General features: G+C 36.6%; 1 protein-coding gene across 1 annotated transcript; it reads right to left on the reverse strand.

Annotated features, from left to right (window-relative positions):
* Positions 1-127: 127 nt before the first annotated feature.
* B4GALT6 (beta-1,4-galactosyltransferase 6) lies at positions 128-27,941 on the reverse strand. The gene is made up of 9 exons (XM_035317369.1): positions 27,779-27,941; positions 16,066-16,182; positions 15,594-15,707; positions 9,464-9,588; positions 8,872-8,988; positions 7,423-7,610; positions 6,071-6,193; positions 5,040-5,141; positions 128-3,769 (listed from the first exon to the last, which is right to left on the reverse strand). The coding sequence occupies exons 1-9, from the start codon at positions 27,891-27,893 to the stop codon at positions 3,622-3,624; spliced, it is 1,149 nt and encodes a 382-aa protein (XP_035173260.1). The 5' UTR covers positions 27,894-27,941; the 3' UTR covers positions 128-3,621.
* Positions 27,942-28,000: the final 59 nt, after the last annotated feature.

A 28,000-nucleotide genomic window follows, 5' to 3' on the forward strand; every position in this document is an offset into this window, starting at 1 on the left:
GATGGCCAAACTCCCTTTCATTTTGTTGTCCTTTTGAGGAATTATGCACTAGAAAAATGAGCCCTTTGACTGCAAACAAAACACAAAAGATACCTCTCCACGGAACCTCAGAATAAACAAGCCAACACAATCTTTAGAACATTATATTTCATAAAAGACAATGATAAAAAAGTACAAACATTTTCATGAACAACAACAACAAAAAATTATGATAGTACACAGGAAATTCCCAGCATATGTTTCAGTGCATTTTTCATTAAGCCTAGCTTACACACCTCTACAAATAAAATAATTTTAAGTACACTTCCTCTTGCTGATAAGCAATGGGTGCTTTTAATATTTTTAAGTAACTGGCTCATTAGTAACTCATTACAACATAGTCATTAGTAAACATAATAGAAAAATAGACTGGCAAGATCCAAGAAAAAGGACGTTTTGCACTTTCTTTTCAATATATGCTCTAGTTCAAAATGGATTTTATACTTTATATTCTCCTATTTAAATTTAAAATAGAGAAATGGGCTTAAGAGTATCGTAGTATATTGACCAGATTCCAGTGTTTATATTTCTGCAATATTTTTACTTTTTAATTTGCAAAACTTTGAGAATATTGTAAAAATACTTTCTCTTTCTTCTCCCTCCAGCTCCTTGAAGAGAATACGTCCTTAATTTGCCTGGTCAGCAAAACCATTAGCAAAAGCCAGTGTGACCGGCTTCTCTCTATGTTTTTCAAGAATTATGAAAATATCAAAAGGAATGTGCACAACTCTTAGTTCTGCACCACATTTATTTTGTTTGAAGGCACTGTCTATGTTAAATTCACTAAAGAATAATAATACTGAGTTTAAGCAGGTAGCATACAAACACTATTTTGATGTAATTTAAGATAGTGACTTTTAAAGTTTCCCAACAAAGTGATCAAAGTTATTTAAAGAGGAGTGTTAGCATTAATATTTCATAATATAACAACCATCACTTTGGGGCACCAAAATGTAAACTTTTTAAGAACTCAGCTATATGTCATAATCCATTCACATCCTGTTTTAAAATCAATTTTTTCCTAAGACCAGACATGATTAATCACTTGCAGCTGTAAAGTTATATCAGTTTAGCCACAGCATATGTGTAATATAGTATATGTATATATATATATGTATCAATACATATATATGCAATAGAATTTTTTTTTAATTGCACATTAATTTCACAGAATGCCTAACAAATGGGCACCAAAGCATGCTTCAGAAAATGGCAAGGACCTACAGTACCAAAAGATGTTTAATAATTGCAACTGTTAAACCGTAAGTGAACTTGTACTGAAAACTATACATCACTTCAAAATTATATGAAGGATTTAAAAATTTATTCAACAGTTCTTGAAGAATTGTGTTATTGTTATGAAATAAGACCAATTTTATTTTGAAGCTGTAGTTGTTCATATATTATATTATCTACCCTTATCCATATTCTTCAGAATATTCTATATACCCAGTTATAGAAAAATACACCAGGAAGTGATCAAACCATTTAAGCATGCTTTAGAAGGATGTTCTGTTCACTTTATACTTACTTTTTTTTTTTTTTCAATTTTCACTGCATCGTTGCTAAAGGATACTATATTAACTGGCAGATTTTAGGGTAATTCCTATAAGGTTTAAAATATCCCTTTACAGTTGTTCTCATCTACTTCCATTATATCATATATTTCTACAAAATATTTGGGATGTCTACAACTAAGATTGCAACTTACTTAAAAATGACTAAGGGCAAAATTTGCTGCTGGGATGTCAAAGAGATAAAAGGTGTTTATGGCAAACAAACTCAAATATACACAGCACCACACTATCTGTGGCAGCAACACATAGAAATGAGTTAGTATTCTTTTTCAACACTATTACAGAACACTCTATGGATAAACAATCCTTATTATATACTGCTTTCCATTCTTCATGGGAGCAGAAGTCAGTCTTTGGTTCCTAAAGAGTTGAATAACTGTCACAAACAAAACAGTTTGGGAGATCTTGGTTAGTATTCTTTGCATTAGCATAGAAAATAAATGATTCAGTCCTTTTCCTTAGTATTAACAAGGGATGTAAAAAGAAAAAAAGGAAAAGATAATACTTACAAGTGAGATAGTATTAGGTAGCTTAACTTTACAAGCAAACAGAAAATAAGAAGATATGTTTTTTGTTCTAAGCTAAGGAGAGAGGCTAGTTACTCATACATTTAACACCACAAAAATAGAGAAACAGACAGGACCAATCCTTACTGGGACTGTGCAACCTCAATCTCATTCAAAGTCATAGACTTGAGGATACTTAGTGCATCATAAAAGCATTCAGCACTCTACCAGAATAGCCCCTTAAATAGCTATATTGATATATTATGGGTGGAATTTTAAAAAGCACCTGGGACTGGCCTACTTACAATTCCACTTATGCCACTGTAAGTGGAACAATTTGGCCCACACTGTGTTTCTGAAAATCCCACACTGTAAGCATTAGAACTATGTTTTATTATTTTATTTAAAAAAATCTAACTTTAATATTCTTCCAATGAAGACACATTTTTGGCTCTTCTGATTTTGGAGGAATAAAAGTGCTGTTTACTAGGATTAAAAAAAAAAAAAAAAAAAAAAAAAAGAACAATACCAAAATACTGTATGCACCCAGACACATTGTTTTAGGCATTAAAATCCCTGACATTGACACTAGTGGCACAAGTGGAAACAGAGTTCGTGTAGATTATAATATGCAACAACCTCAAGATTTTCCATAATACACATGCAATATGTATATAAATATGATTTAGATGGCAAGCAGGGTATCATATAGTTTTGCTGGCAATAAATAAAATTAAAAGCTTTCTTTCGAGCAAGTTCATATATGAAATTGATTCTTCTATATAGATACGCAGGAGGCCTAGAGCTCAAAACTAGTATAACAGTTTACAGTCATAGCTGGCCAACAATTAATATTTCCTTCATTTCACATAAGGTATAACCTTTTTTTAAGCATACTTACATTTTACACTTGTTCTTTCATGCTAATAAAAACATTCCTATAGAATTCAAACGAGAACACATTCAAATACATACTGAAGCATATTGAGCAATTTAAAAGCAATGTACACACATTAATTTACATCACATATTTACAAAACACATTTTAAAAAGGAACAAAAGCATTCATTTAAATATGCGGGGGTGGGAAGGGAACAATTTAGTATAAAAAAAATCTTGGAAGAAGGATCTGTCTCTACTTCCAGTGAAGCTACAAGTCTGTTTTCTGCAACTTATTTAGTTGTGTAGTTATTATAGAGAATATGAAGGAGGAAGGCTTGAACAGTTGTCTCATGCTGTAAACATCTGAGTGGTAGCTGCTGGCTTTTCTTTCAGAACAAAATGCATGGTGCATACAATAATTTTATTTCTCATCCCAAATATGCATCACATCATCCAATGGTCAAAATCCCTAGTTCTAAGCTGCTGTTTGTTGTGAGGGTTTTTTTTTGTTTTTCTTGTTTTTATTTTGTTTTGTTTTACAGTGTCTATACTGTCTATTAGTATCTTCGAGTGTTAAAAGTTTGCTCCAGTAGGGTTGCTTTGTCATTCCATTTCCATCAATAGTCTCTAACAGGAGCAAGTTCTGGTATGAGATTAACAGTTATATTTTTATACAATCTACTGACAAGTACTTTAGGAGTATATATTAAATTGTTCAACCCATCAATATACTGACGTTCTCTGGAATACCTCAGAAGTTTATATCTGTAGAGGGAGTTGGAAGAAGAAAACATGAGAAAGATTTGCAAGAAACCATTCTGTTGATGTTAGGCATGACACTGTAACAGTTAGTTCATTTTGATATGCTACATTCTTTAAACCCTGAAAGTACCTCTCAGTCATTTGAAATTACTATATTACTTACCTTAACTTTAAAAGCCAGCCACTTTCACCATTTTTTTAAATACAATTACATTGTATGTTCATGTACCTAAGTTCATCTTAAGACTAGATAACAAGTTGGGCAATTTATATATATTCTTCTTGTGGACCCAAATTAAAATAATTTTTAAAGAACATTCAATTTCTTCCTTTTTTTTTTTTTTCCTATAAAACTCACTATAGAGATAAGAGAAGATTCAGGTACTTTTGCAGTGTATCACCACACTTGCAAAATGTCTGAACTTCTCTTCATCTCATCCTTGAGACAACTGCATTTGCAAACATCCAAATTGGAGATGATTAAAAAGCAGTTTTCCCTCACGGATTACTAATGTATATATTAGTTTCATATCACGTATTTACTCTTGTCTACAGTACACATCGATTTTCTGCTTTATTCTTAACTGTTAAATAATGATGTTCCCAGAAAAAAAGATACATATTTTTACAACAGTTGAACAGTATTTCTAGTTACTTGAAAACCCATACCACAAACCCTTTATTTTGTTCTTCACATTACATTTTAACAGTAGGTCAGCTGCTGCATTCTGGTTGCTATTCTACTCTAGTGCATTCAAAGTGTTTTGCATTTTTGTAGCAAAAGAAAGGCATCACAAAATAGAAAATTCAGCTCAATATAATCAGGAAACAAGAAGACCTGTTATCTCAGAAGACAATGAAATATGATGGAAGAACCAATCCTTGAGAAGTTCTAAAGTCTGTTTTTATACAGGAGTCATTTTGCCCAGCTGTACTGCTTCCTTCTGCAGAATATTTAATTTAATACACTAGTGAAGCCCTCCCAGCGCTAATGCCCAAGCTATTAAAGAATGGTAACTTTCTTCACCAAAGAGACCAAAGAGAATGACAATATCTTTTCACATATAAACTCTATCTCTTTCATGGTTAAAATAATAATAATAATAATAATAATAATAATAATAATAAGTATGTTTAAGAAAATACAGAGTTTAGCCCTAAAGAGCGAGTAACACAAGCACTGACTGCTCGTTTTATGTGCAGAAGATATATATATATGAAAAATCTTTACATCTTTAGCTGTAGTATTTGATTAGTTTTCAATCTTTCTTACCGTCCTAAAAACTGGACTTCACCTCTGTGATGATGAGGAATGGATTTGTACTTCCCTAAATCTCCCTCTGGTCTTGTTACGTTGTATCCAGCATAATGAACCCTACAGTACAATAAACAAGCATTTTTATAAAGAATATCATTGAATTATGGAATCACTTAGGTTGGAAAAGACCTCCAAGATCATCAAGCCCAACTGTTAAAAGATGTTTTTATAAGTTACAACAAAAATGAAAATTACATAGTAGATCTCTTAAAGCTAAGTCTTTGCATTTACTGACATTATCTCCATTAAAAACAAAAACAAAACTTCTAGCCTAATAACTAATAAAGCTGACAAAACCAATAAAATGGGAAATATAAAGAATTATATATTATTTCCTGCTTTATTGAACAACAGGATGAAAAAAAATGAATATACCAAGGAAAACAGAAAAACATACAAACTTCTACTTTAAAACCTCTTTACTTTTGAACTCATGCAGACAGCCATTCTAAGAACTCTTCTGGAAGGTTTTACAATTGTTTACTCTGTGCAGTTAGTAATACAACAAACATTGTCTGTTATCCAATTTGTGATTATCAATATAGTTACAAATTAAACTATCACTCAGACACTGCTCCTGTGATATTAAAGATTAAATAAATATGTTTAATATGCTTGCTCTACAATCTGTAAAATGTTGTTCTGTAATGCTAGCAGCAACAGAAATATAAATTAAAATCAAAAAGCAACATACAGAGGACTAGAAGAATGACACTAAATATGCTTAATACTGTTATCTGTTTTTATATCTGTTATGTGTTAAGAGACCTCTCTCTTAAAAGGCTGTTAACTGTCCCCAGGCCAAAAGAGGTGAAGGTAGAATGAATGTCGTACTTACTCTTTTACACAGTATTTTCTGATATTCCTAAAGTGAATTCTTTAGAAATAACAGAATTTGTTCATTTAAAACAAAAATCTCCTATTTGCTCTCAAATGGTGGATATAAGAGAACAATAAGAAAGACATAATAAGCATCAAACACTCACCTGTTCCAAAGATCATCATCTTCTCCACCCCATCCCCAAAAGGCATTAGGAAATCCATTGATCTTCTTGAATTGCTCCACTGTCAGTCCACTTACCCCACCAAAGAACTCATTGTATGGAAGACTGAAAATGAAAGACAAATTCTGTATTATTATCTGGACTTCGGTAAGTAGCCCTCTCTTTGAGCAATACCTTTCAATAAAACAAGAACTCTAAATTAAGGACAGATGTGGAATGTATCCATTAAGGGAAACTAATTCACAGATAACAGGCATCAAGTAATACAAATGGAAGTTGAATAAAATATTTGCAGTAGTTTTTGATTTGCATGAAAGGTACTCTTAGACCGTAGCTCATGTCAGCATCATTGCATGAAACATGTCTACCACATATTTCAGATAGCTGATTTAGACTCAAAGCTGAAAGAACTGTGAAGCAAAACCTTCAAACTGTTGTACTTTGACACTATTCAACTGGAAAAATCCTTTATCAATTTGTAAAAAAAAATCAACAATCAGTAACGCATCAATTTATTTGTATATTTTTAAATACATCTAAAATCCTGAAAATTTTGACAGCTAATTGGTTGCCAACCTGAAGTACAAACACACAGTTGTGCTTTCAATGCATTGCTTTTGCTCTGTCCAGCTGAGCAGGTTGTCAGGTTGGTTGACTTCCTGCCATAAATTTTAAGGATGGCAAATACAGTGTTCTGTGAAGTGATTAAGACAGTGTCATAATACAGCATTCACAGAGTACTAAAAATCATTAATGTAAAATTACAGAAGGCAAAGAGGTAACAAAACTGTAGGATGCTTTGCATTTATCAAGTTTCAGTAAAGATTGAAAACAAGATATGAAATGGTCTAGCAGTAAGAAAATTTTCTGTTTAAAAAGCAATACAAAACAGATTTATGTTGTACATTTATGAGAAAATTAAGAAATTTTTCCTGTGGTGTTTTGTTGCAGATTATCTATTTGTCTTTTTTAACAGCTACCACAAAGGCTTAGGTAACCAAAAATCTTTCTAATATGACAAGGTAAGTTTTTTCCCTCGGCTCACATAGTGTTTTTCTGTTTGTTTTAATATCAACCTCACTGCAACAAGTACAACACAGAAAATTATAAATAATATCTTTACTATAATAACATATCAAATGAAATCAGTAAACTTAAATCCTTTTTTTTTTTTTTTTAATAATCACAAATGATTATTATTCATTTATACGAATAGCATGATAAGAGGCTGTTTTATGGGTTTCATCTACTGGATATACTGTCAGAAAATTATAAACTATTCAAGAATGTTTCCGGGTCTTTAAGAAACAATGTGGATAAAGTTAATTACTTACATGTACATGTATTTGTCCAGCTTTGCTGCAAAATGACGTGGCATTTCTCCACAACCATAATAATTACGGTCATTTTCAGGTAAGTGATCTACATCATGAAATATAATGCAGTCCCAGACAACATCCTTCATAGCCTCCTTGAAGCCAACATTAAAGAGCATTGCACGATTAAAAGGTTGTGTACCTGTCTTCAAACAGAAAACAAAAAAGAAATTGTAAGAGTCAAGAAGAAAAAGACATAATTTCAATACTATGAGAAATACATCATCTTCCACACTAAAAAAGTATTGACAAAGATGTCTGTTATTCCTCTAGTTAAGCAGAGCAATAGTTCTGGTTAACACCAACTACATCAATTCTTATTTTGTGATTTAAAAGTCTAGACAACCTTCTACCTTGCACAAAACTTAATAGCACTAGTAATTTACAGCGCTAGATCAATACAGCATATTACCAGTTAATTAAATACTGATACAAACTAAAAAGAGATATTAAGTTTTGTTTCTTAAAGCAGTTTTAGTCAATTGGTTAAGCTGTAATTTAGTCAAGCTGTAATTTTAATGTTTTCGTAACATTTACATATATACATTAATGACAACCTATATTAGAACTTCCAATTTCTTAGAAATTTTTATGAAGTTAAATTCAAATTATTTTTATATCTAGAACAATTTAAATCTCCACATTTCAATTTTGAACTAACCAGACAGAATAATTTACAGGACCTCTTGATATAGCAAATGCATTTTAAATGACTTTTTCATGGCAATTTAGTGGATCTTTTTATTTTTCTGCTATTTTTCACTTTGTCGCCTGAAAATATCACATAAGATAAATCATAAAAAGTAAGTCCAGCAATTTCTTTGGAAGGTTATCTATCTACTACAGTGCAAATTCCTCTATTAATCTGAACTATTTTGTTCCTTCACTGTGACTTGCAGACACTTCTGGCTGGCTGTTTTTGTGGTGTTTGCTTTGTTTTGTTTTGTTTTCCTACATAATTGTTCCTCTCTGTTTATGAAGAGTCTCTTAGTCTCTAGCTGGTACTACTTGATAATTTTCTAGGATCAACACCACCACTATATTTCACGTATATTAACTGGATAGCATAGACTTTAAAGGTATTGTCTTTGATTGGATTCCAGTGACCATGTGCTGTAAAATGGCTTTCTCTAATCATCCATTCCCAATTCTTATCCTTAAATGTGTATTTGTTGTTGTTGTTGTTTTACCTTGAAAACTTACATAGACGACAGATTCAAAGAGGCCATGCTATCACCCATAAAATACCAGCCTGTATTTGAAAAAAGGCCATAGGCTAATCCTGGGAATGGAGTTGAACAGCAGTGAAACAATTTTTAAATTCTGGATTTATCCAAATCTTAGTAAGCATATCAAATCCCTTTTAGTAAGGAATCCCAGAGTCACTTTTCAAATAAGTGTTGTTACCTGTTCAACAACATAGAAGGCAAATTCCAGCCGCTGCTTCTGCAACATAGGTATCAGATGCCGGAAAAAAATTGGAAGATGCTCATGGCGATTCCGAAAAGGAATGAGGATTGCCACCTTTAAAAAATTTTTATAGCAAGCTATTATATTAACATTTTTAAATTGTAATGTTTTAACACAAATTAAGTCTTCTGTGGCTTACACAAGCTTTTCCATTTTTACTTTAAAATTGGCTCAGTATTCTACAACATGTCATTTCCACTAAGAAATCAGGTTGGAATTTTGCTCAAGCAATTAAAAAAAAGAAAAAAAAAGTCCTTAAGTAAAAGTTAAATATGTTTTCCCTTTATTATCATTTGCTTCTAATTACACTTTAAGCAATACAAACATTGGAAAAGTTTATAACTACAAAGCAATCCATTTCACGCTTTTCTACAAGCTCTACTGTCTTCTTTAACACTGCACAATAGACATAGTATAGTATACTGCATGTTATATAAAACTATAGCAGTAAAAGGTGGTTGAGTACTTACAACGGTAAGCTATTGTTGAATACAAATAGAAAAAAAAAAAAAGTAAAGAAACATCTCACCTTCCATCGTGGCTTACAGTCTTTTGGTTTCCAGTGTCCTCCTGGTTTAATGTCTAAGTCTTTTGAAAATAGCTGCTGAATTTCATCAAAACTAATTTCACTCATATTGACATCAATAAGGCCTCCTAAATAGAGGAAAAAATTATATTTATTAATTTCAATTAAGACAATAGATCTAACTCTAAAAGTTATATCACAGGCAAATAGAATCAGGAAATTTGATTTACATTACAATATAGATAAAAGAAAAAAAAAATCATAGTGTTCAGCTTTTACAGAATAAATTTGTCAATATAAAAATTCCTTCAATCCCATAAGTAAAATGTTCATCTCAGAGGACAAAGAACATGAAAATTTCAATTTTGTATCTCTTCTAACAACAACAAAAATAGTCACCTTTCATTTTTACTTCTACTGTTGACAATTCCAAATCATCTGCACTACTAAACTGACATTCAAAGTCTAGGTCTCTGTGCCTGCTCTTCTACTAAAATGAATATGCACCATCGCTACCCTCTAAATGCAGAAATTTAAATTCTAGATATTTATTTCATATGCAGACTTCACCCATTAATTCACCATTGACTGTATCAGACCAATTTATAGCAAATGGACAGATTTGAGAATTACCACTGATGGAATTGATTAGCCTAACAGGAAAAGTATTTGCAAATGGATACTGATCAGAGCGGAATTCAGCAAGATATTGAATACAGACTACAATATGGCAGCAAAAAAATCAGTTTAGTACTTATTACAAGAAAATACTAGATCGTCAAATAAAGATTTTAGAGTAACTATCTGACAGACACCATAAAACATTATTTTTTGTCTTTAAACTCAAGTCTTTGGCAAAGGTTGAAATTTTAAAGATGATGAAAGAAATTGCTACCATTTTCTCCCCTGTAACCACATGCAAGAGATCTTTCTGTGTCCAGAAGGAAAGCTTTTTCTAATTGCTTGATGTTGTGACACTGAATTAACTAGCTACCTAGACCTTTTTGAAAGATTAAAATTTTTGGAGAATACCAGAAATAACTGTTTGTTTCAGTAGAAGTGGACTGGGCTTATGTGGCAAGGTTTTCATAGTGGTAGGGGATGCAGGGGGGACCTCTGTGAGCAGAGCCCAGCAGCTGCCCCATGTCAGATCAGAGACAGCTCCAGCCAGCTCCAAAAGGGACCTGCTGCTGGCCAGAGCAAGGCCAGGGAGAGACACTGGTTGGGCTTTTAGGAGAGCAGATTAAAGACAGGGGGAAAAAAAAAAAAAAAAAAAAAAAAAAAAAGTGCAACTGCACAACAGCAGCTGGGAGAGAGAGGTGAGAAAAAGTAGAAACGATCCTGCAGATGCCAAGGTCAGTGCAGAAGAAGGGCATGAGGTGCTCCAGAAACCACAACATAAGTTCCCCTGCAGCCTGTAGAGAGGCCCCTGGTGGAGCAGGCTGTCCCCCTGCAGCCCATGGGTCCCACACGGAGCAGATCTCCACGCTGCAGCCCGTGGAGGAGCCCCCGGTGGAGCAGGTGGATGTGGCCTGGAGGAGGCTGCGGCCAATGTAGACCCCCGCAGGAGCAGGCCCCGGGCCAGAGCTGCAGCCCGTGGAGAGGAGCCCACGCAGGAGCAGGGGACCTGGGGGGAGCTGCCGCCTGTGGGGGACCCATGCTGGGGCAGTTTTCTCCTGCGGGATGGACCCCGTGGTACAGAGCTGTGTGGGAGCAGTTCTTGAAGAGCTGCTGCCTATGGAAAGCTCCCGCAGGATCAGTTTGGAAGGACGGCATCCCATGTGAGGGACTCCACATGGAGCAGGGGCAGAGAGTGACTGTGAAGGAGCAGCAGAGACAAAGTGTTATGGACTGACCACAGCCCCCATTTCCCATATTTTCTCTCACTGTCCTTCTGAGAAGGGTGAGTGAGAGAGCAGCATGGTAGAACTTAGCTAGCCATCAGTGTGAAACCACCACAAGAAACAGAAGATACTGCAAGAGCCATTTTAGTTTTTGATATGATAACACAGAACTGAAAAAAAAAAAAAAAAAAAAATCACAGAAAGGATAGAAAGGAAAAAAGAATCAAGAACAGCATAATAAGGAAATACTTTAAAAGCAGATCTAAAACAAATCTTTTTTTTTTTTTTTTTTTTTTTTAAAGGAAAAAGGCAAGCTGGCAGTTCCTGAAAATAACTGTGGATTCATACAATCATCTGGGTTGGAAAATACCTGCAAGATCATCAAGTTCACCCATCAACCTGACCTACTGAGTACGATCACTAAACCATGTCCCTTAGGGCCATGTCCACACATCTCTTGAATACCTCCTGGGATGGGGACTCCACCACTTCACTGGACACTCCATTTCAATGCTTGACCACCTCCTCTATGAAGAAATTCTTCCTAATATCGAGCCCTAAACCTCCCCTACTGCAACTTGACACCATTTCCTTACATCGTATCACCTGTCACCTGAGAAAAGAGACCCCTCTTTGCACCCTCCTTGCTGCAACTGCCTTTCAGGTAGTTGTAGAGAGCAATGAGGTCTCCCCTCAGCCTTCTCTTCTCCAGACTAAGTAATCCCAATTCCCTCAGTCACTCTTCATAATTCTTGTTTTCTGGTCCCTTCACCTGCTTTATAGCCCTTCTCTGCACACACTGGAGCAACTCAACATACTTCTTGAAGCGAGTGGCCCAAGACTGAACACACTATCCAAGGTGTATTGTCACCAGTGCAAGGTGCAAGTATTGTCACCATGAACAAGGGGACAAACACTTCCTGGTGGCCAGACTATTTCTGATGCAGGCCAGGATGCCATTGGCCTTCCTGGCCCACTGGGCACTTTGCCAGCTCATGTTCAGTCAGCTGTCGACCAGCAGCCTCCCAGGTCCTTTGCTGTTGGGCAACTCTCCAGCCACTCCTTCCCAAGCCTGTACCACTCCTCTCCTTCTCTGTCTGTGTCTCCCGTAGTGCCTGTAACCATCTATCCCTGCACTCTAGGCATACGGGTCATCTCACCATGTCTCACTAAGGCCAATGATATCATCAGCCTGAGATTTAACCAGAACATCCAGTTCCCCTTGTATACTTCCCATGCTGCCTGCATTCATGTAGAGGCACTTAAGTTGGGACCCTAATGAAAGTGTTTTATTGGATGACATGGTTAGAATTCCTTTGTACTGTTCTTCAGGTGCTCTTCAGCTGACCTCTGATCCTCTAGGTATAAAAATACCACAGAACAAGCTAAACCTACAGTCTAAAAAAAAAAAAAAAAAAAAAAAAAAACCAAAAAAAATAATTATTATTAAAAAAAAAAATTATAAAAAAAAAAAAAAAAAAAAAAAAAAAGCCTATATAATCATTATGGTTGTAACTGAAACTTCTTCAATAACCTGAAAAAGAAATCATACAAAAAGTAGAAACACGAGCAAGTATCAAAGGACCAATACACAGAGTATAAACATGTACAAATTAAATTTTAAAAAATTTACTAAATCAATTTCAATTACCAAGAGACAGAGAAACATCAAGAACCATGCAACTGATTTAAATAATCTAACAGAAAAAAATATATAAATATCAATTGTTACACCATAAAAGGAATTAAACAAAACACAAAATAGGAATCAAACAATATACAAAATACACAATGTGAAGTACTAAGATGTGAAGTATTAAGATCTTAGTCTTAGATATGACTAGATGCTTAAAAATATTTAAATGTTAAAAAAGTAGGAGCCAGGACCAGTTAAACAATATTTAGATAAGGCAGACACTCCTAATTTGATGGAACGTGATGAAATCCCCTCCAGATTGCTTAAAAAGTATAGTAAACTATAGTAGATCCTGAAACATTGGTACTATCAAAGTACGCAGGAGAAAGGTGAATCTGTAGTTTTTCACTGCCATTGGTAGGGGAGGCAGAAGAAGGAAATATCTGCATTTAATATTCACTACTTTCATTACTGTCAAGCTACAATAAAAAACAGATTTATTTATAAGACCTGAAAAGAAACAAAAAGAGAAAGCAAAGGAAGCAGAAAGCATTTTGAAGAACAAAAGCAGAAAACAAAAATAATTTAAACAAATTAGAGATACATATTGTAACCAACAGAGTGAAATTAAATATATACATGTGCATATGGATTGTTACTTTAAGAGAAATGAAATATGCACACACAAAACGGGAAATACTTGGCCACACTGCAGTATGCATACAGAGATTTTGATGGTTTATAATGGATTGCATATTAATATGAGACAATAAACTGTAATGCAATTGCACAAAAATGGCAAATCTCATTCTGGAATACATTAACAGCCATTGTATGAAAGACAGAGAAGGTAATTATTGGTTTGTTTTGCTTCCCTAGTCCTACCAGGGCTTTAGTTGGGTATGATGTTTCAAAAGGAAGTCAAATTAGAGAAAGTCTATGTTACAAAATCAAGAATGACAAGAATTCTAAAACTACGCACTATAGAAAGGCTAAAAGAATTGGTTTATCTACCAATGAGAAGACCGACAAAAACTTTTTCTTTTCCAAAACAAAATATTTTGTTATACAGATGGCAACCAACTCTTTTCCAAGCATCAAAGAGATCCAAGAAGAAATCCAACTACTTTTTTTTTTTTTTTGGGGGGGGGGGGGGGGGGAGGGTAGTAGAAGGAGGCAGAAGGGAATAACTGCAGGTTGAATATTAGGAAAAGCTCAACCATTCACTTGATGGAACACTAAAATCTATAAGTTCTGGAGAACTTCCACTGAAGATTGTTTTTAAAATACTAATAGATTTTTCTAATATCTATTATAACGGTTAAGGTACATTTAATCCCAGGGTACTGAGGTGATCATACTAAAGATCTGTATATTTCTTAGAGCTCACTGAGAGCCACGTCTTATACTTGCAGTGACTTTTGCAAACTAGTATAAAGTTGAGATGACCTTAACATGAGAGTTTTATTTTAAATAACCGAAACAACTCATCTGCATTCCATTTACATGTCAAGCCAGTATTAAAATTATGCTGATTCTGAATTACGGAAGACACGAAAAATTCTTTCATACTGCTTTTATCTTGAAGTAGAGGTATCTTGTTCCAGTTATGAAGCAGCACATCAGTGCTCAACCAGTGTGTGGTAACCTTAAAGACTGAGTCATACAGAAGCTGCTAGCTGCTCATATTTTAAGAGCACATGTACTTGGGACAAAATATGATTTTACCATACTCATTCCAGGATACAAATTTTGAAAATTGAATTTAGTCATGTGAAGAAATATAGTTGACCTGTGTAACAACCATAGACTCCTGAGTAGGTCAAAATATATGTGATTCAAGAAGCTGCATTCTTTGACCATCTCAGAATCATCTGCAACATTTCATTGTATTAGATAATCTTGAAAGAAGTTCTATTTATAAATACACATATAGATATTAAAAAGAGATGCATGAAAACCAAAGGGTGGGATATATATCTCCTTGCTGTATGGTAATTTATCCAGTGAATTACTTTTTATTAAAAGTATGATTTTTCATTAAATTCAGCACAACACAGTAAGTACCAATGAAGAAATTGCTACCAAAAAAGATGGAAAAGAGAGCAGTAATAAGAAGACCTAAAAGCAAATTCTGGTAGAATTACATACAGCCAATGAGGCCGATAGGAAGGATGTCAAAGTAGAATGCAGGTCCCTATTCTGGCAATTCCAAATAAACTTCAGTGCAAACACATTTGCATTAGTGATTTAAGATTATGCAATAAAATTAGACTCATCAACACCTGACTTGCCTTATCCCTCCACTTCTGGACAGTAAACTAACACACAAGAGGAACAGTTTAGCAGAAGCCAGTACCGTTTTGAATTAACTAATTTGGCAGAATTCATCTGCCAGACTTCTTGAAAGTGTCCCTAGAAATACTAATTTATATGTACTTTTCAACTGGTACAATCACCATCCTGTTTCTTTGGTTACTCCGTTGATATTGTCAGAACTTTTTATTTGATTCCCAAAGTTGGGTAACTAAAATACTTACTATTGAAATAATTTAGTTTTGTTACATAATTTTATTATTTTTTAAGTAATAATATTTTGTTTTAAGTACAATCCAATTTACCAGATAAACATTAAGGTCAATTTAAAACTTACTCATGTAAGGCAGCTTCTCTGGACAAGCCTGGTAAGGAGAGTAAGTGAAGTTTTCTGGAAGATACATTGTTGTTTGAGCGACACAGTCACTAGAATTGTTTCCTTCAGGATAATCTTAAAAAGAAGAGTTGATTTTTGTAAAAACCTGTTATCCACTGATTTTGTAACATATCATCATGTCATATCATCACATACTTTGTAAGTAGCCAAGTCCATGCAGCATGATTAAATAACTTTTTACCACATTAACAGTAATTCAATTAAGGTATCTTTGTTACAGCTATGACACTTTTCCTACTGAAGTGAACTGATATACAGTAACTCTTTGGTCTTCTCTGCAGTTACTGAAAAGTAGTGCCTGGGTCTAGGCTTTCACAATCAAGCTATGTCTTTAAGGTTTGTTTTGTATAGGCTTCCCCCCTGCGCCCCAAAAAGCACTTCTAAAATGAAATTAAAGAAGAAATATTCTTACCTGTTCCGTTCAATGTGGTGTTTTTGTTAGTGTACAATCTGATCATGTGTCCTATTGTTTTTACATTTTCTTTCAACATGATACCACGAGCTTGTACCATAAAGAGATATGTGTTTGCTGATAAAACAAAAATCAATTTTGAATTTGAATTAAAATTAGGTATTTCCAAATTATTCTAACATCCATTTATAACATGTTCAGTATTTACTACTTGGTCTCAATTCATGGCTAGTGAAAATTAATCCTCCAAGAACCACAGAGAGTGAAATGTAACAGCAACAGAATGAGAATACAATAAACTCAGTCACAGGTCTATATAAAAAATAAAATTATAAAAAGTCAATATAAACTTTATATGACACCTTCATTTCTCTTTAGCTTACCAAAAGCAACTATCAGTGCAGGGAATCAACTGAATTTACCAATAAAAATGTTTTCATATGGAGACGCTTATCCATCCATTTCTCATACATGCATTAGTACACACATCATAGAAATACCGGATAGAAAAAAATATCCAGAAATTCACTAGTTCCAGAGAACTATCCCCCTGTACTCACTAGTTAACATAACTTTCAATCAAAATGCACTGCAATTTATTCACCTCCAACAACTGTTTCAGTATACAACTGCTACAAATCACTGCCAATCTTAAAGTATTAATGCTCGATAATTATATATGAAATATTTATTATAGGCATCAAGCGTGAGTAAATCAACATTCTGAGTAATTACAATACTCATAGCAACATTATGAAATATTCCTTTGTCTCAGCCCTTTATTCACAGCTCCAAATCTGATCTCAATACAACTCTCAGTCCTAAACAGAGAGAAAGTTGGAAGACTTTCTAACACTCGAGAATACCAGTTTTACAGAGACATAACATTTATCAGGAGTGGTGTGTTGATCTTGCCTGGCAGGTAAGCCCCCAACAGCAGCTTGCTCACTATCCCCCAGTGGGATGGGGAAAAAAATGAAAGGACAAAAGCCAGGAAGTTGTGAAACAAAACCTTATGGGCTAAGATTAAGATAGTTTAATAAAGTGAAGGGATTAAAAAAAAAAAAAAAAAAAAAAAGTTATGCAAAAACAGTAACTCACCAATGTCCTGTCAACAACCATTACTTTGCGGCGAGTGCGGGGAGGACACAATTTTGTTCCTGAGCACGATATTATATAGTATGGAATCTCTCTTTGGTCACTATGGGTTCTCTGTCCCAGCTACATTCCCTCTCAACTTCTTACCCACCCCAAACTTACTTGGCTGGGGGTAGGACAGCATGGGAATCAGAAAAGGCCTAGATGCTGTACAAATGCTGTTCGGCAACAGCTAAAACACACTGGTGTTCAGCAAGATCGTTTTGGTCACATATCCAAAAGATAGCACCATATGAGCTGCTATGAAACAAATTAACTCCACCCAAGCCGGACCCAGAACATCAGGATACATCTAACTTTGTTCTTTGTACAATTTTAACCTGAATTATAGTACGACCTGACCCATATCAGGGTGTATTTCTGCTATTAAGGCACAAATACTTCTTCTAGACAAAACATTTTTTGTTGCAAGTAGGAAACTATTCACTTAAATATATTTTGGGCAACAGTAAATAAATAAATAAATAAGCTAGATCTATACCTCTGGAAGATACAAGAATAGACAACTCAATACTCTTCAAGAGTTCAAGACATTCAAACTTTTGGTGAGTTCTTCCTTCAGAAGTTTCCATTCCCAGAATTATTCCCCAGAGTCAAACTACTGTTTTTCTGCACAGTAGTTATTGTGCAACCTTATACGCCTTTATACAATTGTACTGGGTCTGGCTGGGAAGTTAACTTTCCCTGCAGCAGCCCATACAGTGCTGCGCTCTGCACTTGTAGCTAGAACAGCAGTGGTATCACACCAGTGTTGTGTCTGCTGCTGAGAAGTGCTGGCACAGCATCAGGACTCTCTCTGACCCTCCTAGGGGGTGGGCAAAAAGTGAGAAAGAAACATCAGCAGGGCAGCTGACCTAAACCAACCAAAGGGATATTCCATACCATATGATGTCACACTCAGCAATAAAAGGTGGAAAAAGGAAGAAGAGGGGAGGGGTGGGCTCTCATTGCAAAAACGTCTGTCCTCCTCCCGAACACCGGCTACATGCGTTGAGGCCCTGCTTCAAGGACGTGGTCAAGCATCGCTCATTTGTGGGAAGTAGAGAGTAATTTATTTCCTCTGCACTTCCACGTAGCCTTTACTTGTTTTGTTTAGTTATTCCCTTTCCCCCTCCCTTTTCCCCTTTCCCTTTTTTCCCTTTAGTTGAATTGTTTAATTAATAATAATATTTCCTTAATTATATATATATATATATATATATATTTCCCCTTTTTAATTAAATCATCCTTATCTCAACCCGTGAGTTGTTCTTTCCTTTACTTCTTCCCCTCCTCATCTGAGGAGGGGGAGTGAGAGAGCGGTTGTGGTGTTCAACTGCCTAGCACGGTAAAACCACCACAACAATGAAACACAGATTATGATTTTACAAGAGAAAAAGTATTTTCATACACCTATGACCAATGTCTGAACATAAGCAGCATGGCAACATAGCATTAACCATGACACCCATTTACTAAGCTGTGACAAAATTAAGAGCCTTTTTATAGGTATATATTACTCAGTAGTGCATGTCTCCAGAGTTCTATGCCTAGACCTCTTTCAGACAGCCCATAAGTCATTTCACTAGCTTCTTCTTTTTCCTTTTTTCATTAGCAACACTACAAGTCTCTACCTTCAAGCTTCCTAAGAATATTACCTTTCCTAATAGGAATGCTTGGTGTTTTGACTTCTACTTACATGTTCATTAGCCTTGGGAATTTTTTTTTCAGGCTGCTAGCAAACCCATTGACTGCATGCATTTCAGCTGTTGTACAGATGGATGTCACTTATTATACACACAGTGACAGAAATTATAGACACTGTGTAGTCAGCAAGCATATTCTCCAGCATTGCTCCTGTTTGAAAGGAAATATTTACTGAAGAAGTCACTGGAAGGAATATTTTCCTAACAGACTACTGCTATAGTTTTAGGAACCTGACGCAGTACTAAGTACAGAACTAAGACTAAGACCTTGAACAAGTCCACAAAAAAGTCAAGAGGGCCATAATAACTGCCCTCAATTCCTACAGAAACTTTACTCTAGACCAGATGAGAAAGCAGACAAACCTTGATAAAACCTTTTCTGGAAAATCACCTACATCTCCCCTTTTTGAAAGCCACTTTTTGAAGGAAAATTTGCTGCTTCTGAGGAAAAGGAGAAAAATGAGAACAAACATATCAGACCTTTATGACACACAAAGCTAGAAAAGACATTTATCTGAAAAATAGGCATCATAAAAAGACAGAATCCAAAAAACAACCAGGCAAAGCTTACTGCCACCTTGGCCTAAACTGCACTTGCTAATAGAAAGATCTAACCTTGCCATGTTAGAATCAAGCTATTCTTGGAGTCTGTGCCAATTCAACACCTCATCTTCCTGGCCAATCTGTTTGCCAAACCACCATAATCTTCTACCCAAATATATAAACACAATGCAGTATCTTCCTTTCTATGCACTTACTCTACACCTTTTGTAGCAGCTACCCGGGACTCTACCACAAATAATAAAGATAACACTAATTGAAACTACTCCGGCAGTTGTGCTTAATACCAGAGAATTCCTTGCAACAAATCTGGGCAGGGCCCATAGTTTCCACTATCAAATTTATGATCACTTAGCCTTCCACAACTGTAACCTCCACACCCTCATGTAACAGGAGGCTCGTCTATTGAAAAATGAAGCTGTGTGTCAGTGTACCTTTCATAATTCAGTCCTCCTGAACAGAATAGCTGGTCTGCAGTAGACAGCAACACCTTATCTTAGCATAATATCCCAGCTGTCTCTCTTTTATGCTAATCTATTCATGGATGCACTGGAGCACAGAGCAGGGAAAAGAAAACTTACGCAGTAAGCCTCATAACTGATAAAGCACTGCACCTTACCACTGCCTGACCCACTTAATATTCTATTGCTGTTTAACAGCTGCTCAAGTGATAGCAGATGCTTGAGTTGCCAATTAATTACTTTAGAAGCTAAGAGCATCATGTGAAATCAAAGATATTAACTTAGTCATAAAAATAAATCTGGTCTATTAGCAAAGACCTGCGTAAAAGAGCATAGCTTACGTGTCAGATCACCCAGCTGTGACAGCAAAGCATTCCAGATAAACTACAACAGCAAGAAATGTCAGAGAAAAATAAGTCTTTCCCTCAAGGACGTTAAGGGAATAAGACCAAGAGCAGAATACCGAGGACTACAGTTTGAGAACTTGCACAGCAATCCTCTTCAATTGCCAGTAGTATGTGAATATGAGTTATCTCCCTGAGCTTGGCACAGGCTTCCAGAAACACTGCCTTTGCTGTCATGAAGATTTCCTTCTGCAATTACTTTGCTACATTTGTACCACTCACCACGCCTATTACAATGAAATACCATGCACAAAACAGGAAGTAAAATTTTCAGTTCTAATCAAACAAAACATTTCACAATGTAACCACTCACAACAAATTTTCTTCATATTCTCCTTATTTCACTGCACATGGTCCATAGGAAACAAGAAACAGCACTCCTAACTCAAGAAATGTATAGAATCCAGACAGTCACACAATGTACAAGGTAAGCAGAAGTGCAGCGCCCGTACAGGATACCTTGGAACAAATACTGTACAAAATGCTCCACCTAATCCAACTGCAATGTGAGCATGAACTCATACCTAGTTCAGATAAAGATTTCACTGACAAGTGATCCAGATCTACATCAGTGATCAGAGATGCACCTCCACAGGTCAGTCATCAAAAGTTATGGACAAATGACTGTCATTCTGAAGAACAGAAGGAGGAAGATAGAGCTATGATTATTTCAACAAGACAGTCAGAAAAGCATTAATGTGACCACAAACTATGACTTTCGAGATACGGAAGAAGAAAAGATGAACAGACTTGGAGATTACACATTTCATTTTGAAATCATAAACTTTATCATAAAGTATTTAAAAAGCCTTATTTCAAGTACAATTCCACAGTAATTAGAAAAGAAAAAAAAAAAAAGTTAAATACTCAATACTTATAATACAAGAAGGTTATGATCAGAACAACCCCAGCAACATTATACTCTGATCTTCAGAAAAAAAACAATACTGAAAAGCTCAGATGGGGATACTTTATAGAGAATTCAGGAACACTGCAAAAATTAAAATGTTATAAACACTGCTTTGTGGAAACAGGTCTTGCCAAATGACCATTTCCTGCAAAGTTACACATCTGCTAGTCAACACCTGTTTTCACAGGGCTTCCAAAATGCACTTTCAACACACTGCAAAAAAAAATGAGATGGATTCTAACTGGTTAACAGAAAGATCTCAACTAGTAATGGTAAATGGGAAATCATTTCATGGCAACATTTCTAGAAAAAGTCTCATGTGGATCTCTTCTCATCTCAAGGTTCAGATTAAATTCTAAACACTAATCTAAATATATAGTAAGGAGAATTCAACTTAAGATGGCTTCTAAAACATCACAGTCAAGAATTTAGGTTCTAGGAATATTTTTTACAACTACGAAGTAGAGACCTTAAAGCAGATTTAATAAATAACTTTGCAGTAAAGGAGGATAACCAAAGTAAGATAAGACTGTTGGAAATTAGTTCCTGTTCACAAACTGAAATCTACAAAGAGCATAGGTAAATTCTGTAGAAGTGTTCAACTTAGACTAAATAATTCATAAGATTTTATTTATTGTTAAATGTTCATTGCTAATCAGAAGTTTTTAAAGCACATGAAACAATCAGAAAAATGCAAAAATGTGTATGCCTTGGAATCAATTTTTGACTTTATTTATTGCTGAATCTTTAAAATCAATTTTGCATTATTTGTAGTTTAACAATAAATCCAAACTTATTTCATGGGTATGGGGAGACTGCTTTTGAGTCTGTGTACGTATACCTCCTTGTAGGGAACATGTATTAGAAAGGTGCAGATCACCTCAATTTGTCAGAAACACAAACAGCTACAGATGTTTCTGGAGGTTGAGATCGTTCAGATGGTGCAGATGAACAAATCTGTATCAACTACAGCAGAGGGGCTTCAAAATTGTTTTTAGTGGCAGTGTTTTTTTAATACTCTAGACAATGTCTGTACACTCACTGCCATGAAGAATATGCCTAATGGATGAGTCCTCTGGCTGCGAGGGATTGAATAGCTGTCAGTTTAACCTCTTATTAGAGCCAGTAAGAGGAAATCTCATTGGTCAAGTCGCCACTTATGGGTGAAGAACAAACAATAATTAAGCTTTCTCTAGCAGTATTTTAAGTGTGACACCTGATACAGTCTTCAACACAACTTCTAACACTTCTAACATATTTGCGATAGAGTTGGACTCAACGATCTTTGTGGTTCCCATCCAACTCAGGATACTTTGTTCTGTTGTTATTCTACTCTCCAATCTCAAACTATTAGTTGATTATACAGCCAGTTAAAAATAATTCAATAGGTGATTCTGAAATAATTTCTTCAAAATGAAGCCTTTGATAACAGATGAACCTACATAAAGCCAAAAATAGCTTCCAAACAACCAGGTTTGTAGCACAGACATTTTCCTGCAGAAACTATGAAGAAAAGGGATAGACAAGTTTCACTCACTCAAGAAACTTGTAAGAGACCACAAGCAGGATTTCCTAGAAAGTAATAAAAGGAGCCAGCAGCAAAAAAAAAGGAAATCTGAACATCTACCACATCCTGCAACACCCATCATCCGTTTATCAGATGACACTTTCACACAGCATAAACAGAGAAGACAAACAAAGCATTTATTCTGTTTTAAACACACTAGCTCTATTATTCCTGTTTCAGTGCAGCCCTTGAGCTGTATTAAACTTATTGCCTTGAAAACACATGCTCTGTTAAAAAAGAAGTGAGAATCATCTGTGCATCACTGTAGCAAACACAATCAACATCGTGCTGCCCTGTATTAGAAACAACAGCATAGCCCCGAGTTCAAGAGCAGCAATTCTCCTCTATTCAGCTACTTGGGAAACCATATTTAGGCATTGCAGCTACTTTGGGGATTCCAGTAAAAGAAAGACATTAACATACCAGAGCAAGCCCAGAGGAAAGCATGTGATATACAAGTAGAAACTGAAATAAATGTTTTTTTTCAGTCATTAGTAGAAATGGCTATGGGGAGGGTGAATTTTTCGGCTCTGTAGTGGAAACGCATACAGAAGATGAAACTGAACACTACTTGGAGCTACACAGAGAAAAGAGACAAAGATACACAAACACAAGATACAAGACGGGAAATTCCAGTTACGTGATACAATTTTCTCTGAGTTGTCAAACACTGGAACAAGTTGCCCAGAGGTAGTGCAGAATCTCCATTCCTAGATATGCAAAACTCTGCTGGACATGGTCCTGAGCTACCTGATATAATAGGATCTGCTTTCAGCAGGAGATTGGATCAGATGACTTCCAGAGGTCCCTGCCGATCTAAATTGTTCCGTGATCAAACAGAAAGCCTTTGGAAACATCAAAAAGAAAAAAAAAAAAAAAAAAAAGACACGGACGCCAGGAAAAAGAACATTAGCACAGAGTCTGTGCCCACATCTATGGGCTGTGCACCTGGAAGCACTAGCTACCAATTATCTTGCAGAAAGCATTTTCAGCTCTTTCCTCCATTTCTGCTTAAGTTCAAAAGGAGTGATATCATCTTTTCCTACTAGAAAAATGATTTCCTAATACAGAATAGAAGAAAAAAATGATATCAAATGTATCAGTTTATGAGCTGAAACTGATGGAGATGTTTCAAAGTTCCACCTAGCCAGTACAGCTGCTCCTTGGTTAAAATTGCCAGAGAAGGATTAAGGTTTCAGTAAGATAAGCAGAAGACCAAGAAAGAGAAAACAGTAGCTGTTTTTTCATCCTCAGTCTCATTCTACTGTTCAGGATTTCTAGTTACTGATGCCAAAACCAGACTGCATCTTCCCCGATCCCTGAACTGCTTCCTAACTAGTCCTCAGAAGCACTACTGTGTGCACTTAGCCAAGCAAGACTGCAGTTCACTACAATATTGAGAGCTGGTGCTGGTAAAAATCCTCTGCTGGAGTCAGATGGAAAAAAACAACCCAGTAACGAGAGATTGTTTTCTGAAATCAATTATATTGTCCAGTGTGATTTCAGTTATGATGCTGATAGAAATGTTGAAAAGCATAGTAAGAAAAAAAAAATCTCTGTGAATTCTCAGATTGCCTTGGCAGTGAAGTAAGATCAGTAAATGCTCTCTCTTAATGCTCTCACCATGGCCTTCCAACATTGTCCAATTCTCCTCATCTTTGGGGACATTTCATGATGTGAAGCTAAATGTGTTTTGAATAGCTGTCAGCACCACACATTGACTATTCAAGATGCTTTTATTGGTACCGGTATCTGCAGCACTGAATAAGAATTGATTGCTGCCAAAGATTCCTGCTCTCAGCTAGGTTCTTCAGACTACTTGCAATATGTAGAGATAATTGAAACTTCCAAGGAAGTTTCAGAATCACATGCCATCTTCATTAATTAATTCAAAATCGGTGACTTCAGCTTGTATCTTCTATTTCAAGTACTGGAGAAGGAGCCCCTGATGAAACACTGTCAGAAAAAATGGTCTTTCTGGAGAAGAGACGGTTTCTTCCATCAGATACATGAGACTAACACATACAAGTCTCCTTTACACATTACAATGAAATTAATAATTTTTGAACATTTAGATTTTTTTTCTACCATTTCATTTTGCTATCTAATCCTTCTAGTTTTTTTGTTTTTTCAAACATCCATTTGGAAAAAGTAGTTCTCTAATCAGCACTCACAGATCAATCTGCTTTAGTGTTCAAGCTCCTCTGACTACCAAAACAAGAGAGGCGGTGCTGAGGTAAGGTTGCAGCCATCTCTACCACACCCCATCTTCTGTTCTTGTGGAAGAGGGGAAGGGAGGTGCAGGAACAACATAGCACATGAATTCTTCTCAACCATGTAAGCGCTGTGTTATATTATGTGGAATATTATATGCCTTAGTCTCAAAACCAACAACAGAATCTGAAAACCTGAGCTTTGAATGCTTTTCCTCTCCCCATATTCTGAAATACACAGGATAATAAACATTTCTATTTCCCAAAGAACTTATGTTCCACAAACCTTCTACAAATAAAGAAAAGTGATATACATAGAATGATTGCGTAAATGTTTAAAAATTTAAAATAATTAAAAACATTAAAATAAGCAGTTGAGATTTTTCCCTCTAAACAAATTAGCCAGATTTCAAATTCACGAAAACTGCAGTTTCATTACCAAATGCAGCAATACTATCTTCTAACGAGCATGAAGAACGTAGACAATGTGCTAGCCTCTTGGAGAACTCTCCTAGTGCTAAGGACTTTCTTGTGCAGACATTTTCTCCCTTTAATAAGCCATGAACTGCGTGCTCAGAGGGAATTCCACTCCATCAGCCCAGTAAGAATTCAAATTTTCACTCAGTTTTGTCATTTCAGGAAGCCATTCTGCTCCATAACCCACTTATACTTCTCCCACTTTCCAGCACACTGCTGACCCACACAATTCCCCTCCAAAAAAATACTGCCACGATGTCTGTTGGTTTTATTCTAAGACGGTATTTGATCTTCTTTCTCTCTATTGTACACAGCAACATTTCCAGGAGCAAATCCCTGGGAAACCATCATGTCTGCAAACTGACACACTTAGATTACCAGCGTAAGATTTCCTATTTTCCTTTTCTTTACCATTTTATATATTCACTACCCCCAGTAAGACCAGCATAGGACAGCAGCATTCTGAACTGTATGTGAGGTAGCAGAGGCAAAATGTTGCAGAGTTTTTATTTGTTTAAGTTGGATGAGTTCACAACACAACTGCATACACAAGGCAGCACACCATTGAACAGTAGCTGGAAAGAGCTGTAACCTCACAAACGCATCTAACTACTGAAGATTTTTGTATTGCAAAACTACAGCTTGTAAGGGCTGACCACTGTATATACATTTCAGAGAGCAAGAGAGACCAATTTAAGTGAGTATGGTGTGTTTTGTTTTTAAATGTTGATCAGGCCCAAGTAACTGACCCCAAGAATTCCACTGGTGCATTCTGTTGATTTCATTTCACTGCTGGTATAAAGTAAACTGAACAAACATCTAACCCAATAGCCATACAGCAAGATGAAGTCAGTTAAGAGCCTAGTTATTAGAGGCTCTGATTCTGGACAAGGTACCGTACAAATGCTGCTAAGACAATATCCACTGAAGAAGAAACATTTAAATGATTCTGCAGTAAAACGCCAGCTACACCTATTAGGTCTGTTAATAGTTTTATTACAAAAATGTGGAAATGGCACTTTGCTTTCTAAATCATAAGCCAAGTGCTTGTATTTACAGTCTATTATAACACAAGCATTTCAGAGAACTAAGATGTCTAAATGGACCCTGGCAGCATCATTCCATCACAGGAATGAGTAAGTACGGATGAAGTAGCTGCACCCTGAAGTGGTTTACAAGCTACACGGATTATGAACATGAGGAAGCTAAACAGCAGCCAGCAGGAAACAATTACTGCAGGGATTCAGCTACCTAATTAGTGTGGACATTTCGTTGCAATGACTGCAGAGAGGAGTTTTAAGCATTGAGGAAATACAGTGAGATGGCTATACAGATACTTTGGGAGTCAGAAGTGCAGGAGAAAGTGTCAACGTTCCCTGGGAAAAAGAGGAAACACAGCCTAGCCAACAGACACACAACACAGTGAAACATGCAGCACCACACAGAATCCTTGAGATAATCTCAGGGTTGACAGTAAATTGTTCTGAAAGGCTCATTCAGTGAGAAAAAGCCTGATGCCCTCCCAGAAACAACATAAAGACTGGCCTAAGAAAACAGCACATTGACTAGTGTATTGTGATGTGTGTGAGGTTTTTTGTTGTTGTTGTTTTGTTTTTTAAATCTGACCCAGACTTGCAATTATTTTATGTGGCATTTCTTACACAGCTTGTCTCCCCACTGCAGCAGAGCTTTCAGAAGCGGAAGCTAAGCAACTGCAAAGCCTGTGAGGAGAGATCCCACTGACAGACGAAAATGACAAGTATTCTAATTGATTCCCAATTTCCATTCACGTGTGCTTTATTATGAACGCAGTCACTCGTGACTTAAAAGACGCATTCAAGCGGCTCCAGCAGGCCATTCTGCAGCTCTTCCCTGGCTCCTGCCATTAGCTCCTAACACGGTGAAACGCCGAGCAGCTTTTTTGCGCCTCACTTTCCCGGCCTGGGGGGAGCAAGAGCAGCACCAACCTACCTCTCGCCGGCAGCTGAATCTTCTAGAGCGTTGGAAATCGACAGAACAAAGATGCAAGGTTAACGCCGGCCGGCAGCGCCGCGCTGGCCGCTCGCAGCCTTCCCCCGCCAGGGAGCCCCCGTCAGCAGCGGCGGGGGCCGCGCTTCGCCCCGAAGGCCGAGGGGTGGGCACGGGAGAGCCGGGGGAGGCGGCTGGGGGTGTCTGGGGGTGCCCAGGGGATGCCGAGGGGCTGCTGAGGGGCCAAGGATCCCTCCCCTCCCGCCCCTCGCCTCTTCCCCTCAGAGGGGACCAGCCCCGCGGACTCACCTATGCCGGGGGCCACATAGATGAAGTAGAGGCATGAGGAGGAGAAGGAGAAGAAGAAGATGAAGGCGAGCATGGAACGATTGGAGACCCGCAGCGCCTTGCGGAGCACGGGCATCCTCCCTCCGTGGGGCAGAGCCGGCCGCCCCTTTCGCGATGCCGGCGGCGCCTCGCAGGGGCTCGGGCGGGGACGGGGGGGCTCCACACTCCCCCTCCCTGCCGCTG

The sequence above is a fragment of the Oxyura jamaicensis genome, chromosome 2 (genome assembly GCF_011077185.1).
Source record: "Oxyura jamaicensis isolate SHBP4307 breed ruddy duck chromosome 2, BPBGC_Ojam_1.0, whole genome shotgun sequence".
Lineage (NCBI taxonomy): Eukaryota > Metazoa > Chordata > Aves > Anseriformes > Anatidae > Oxyura > Oxyura jamaicensis.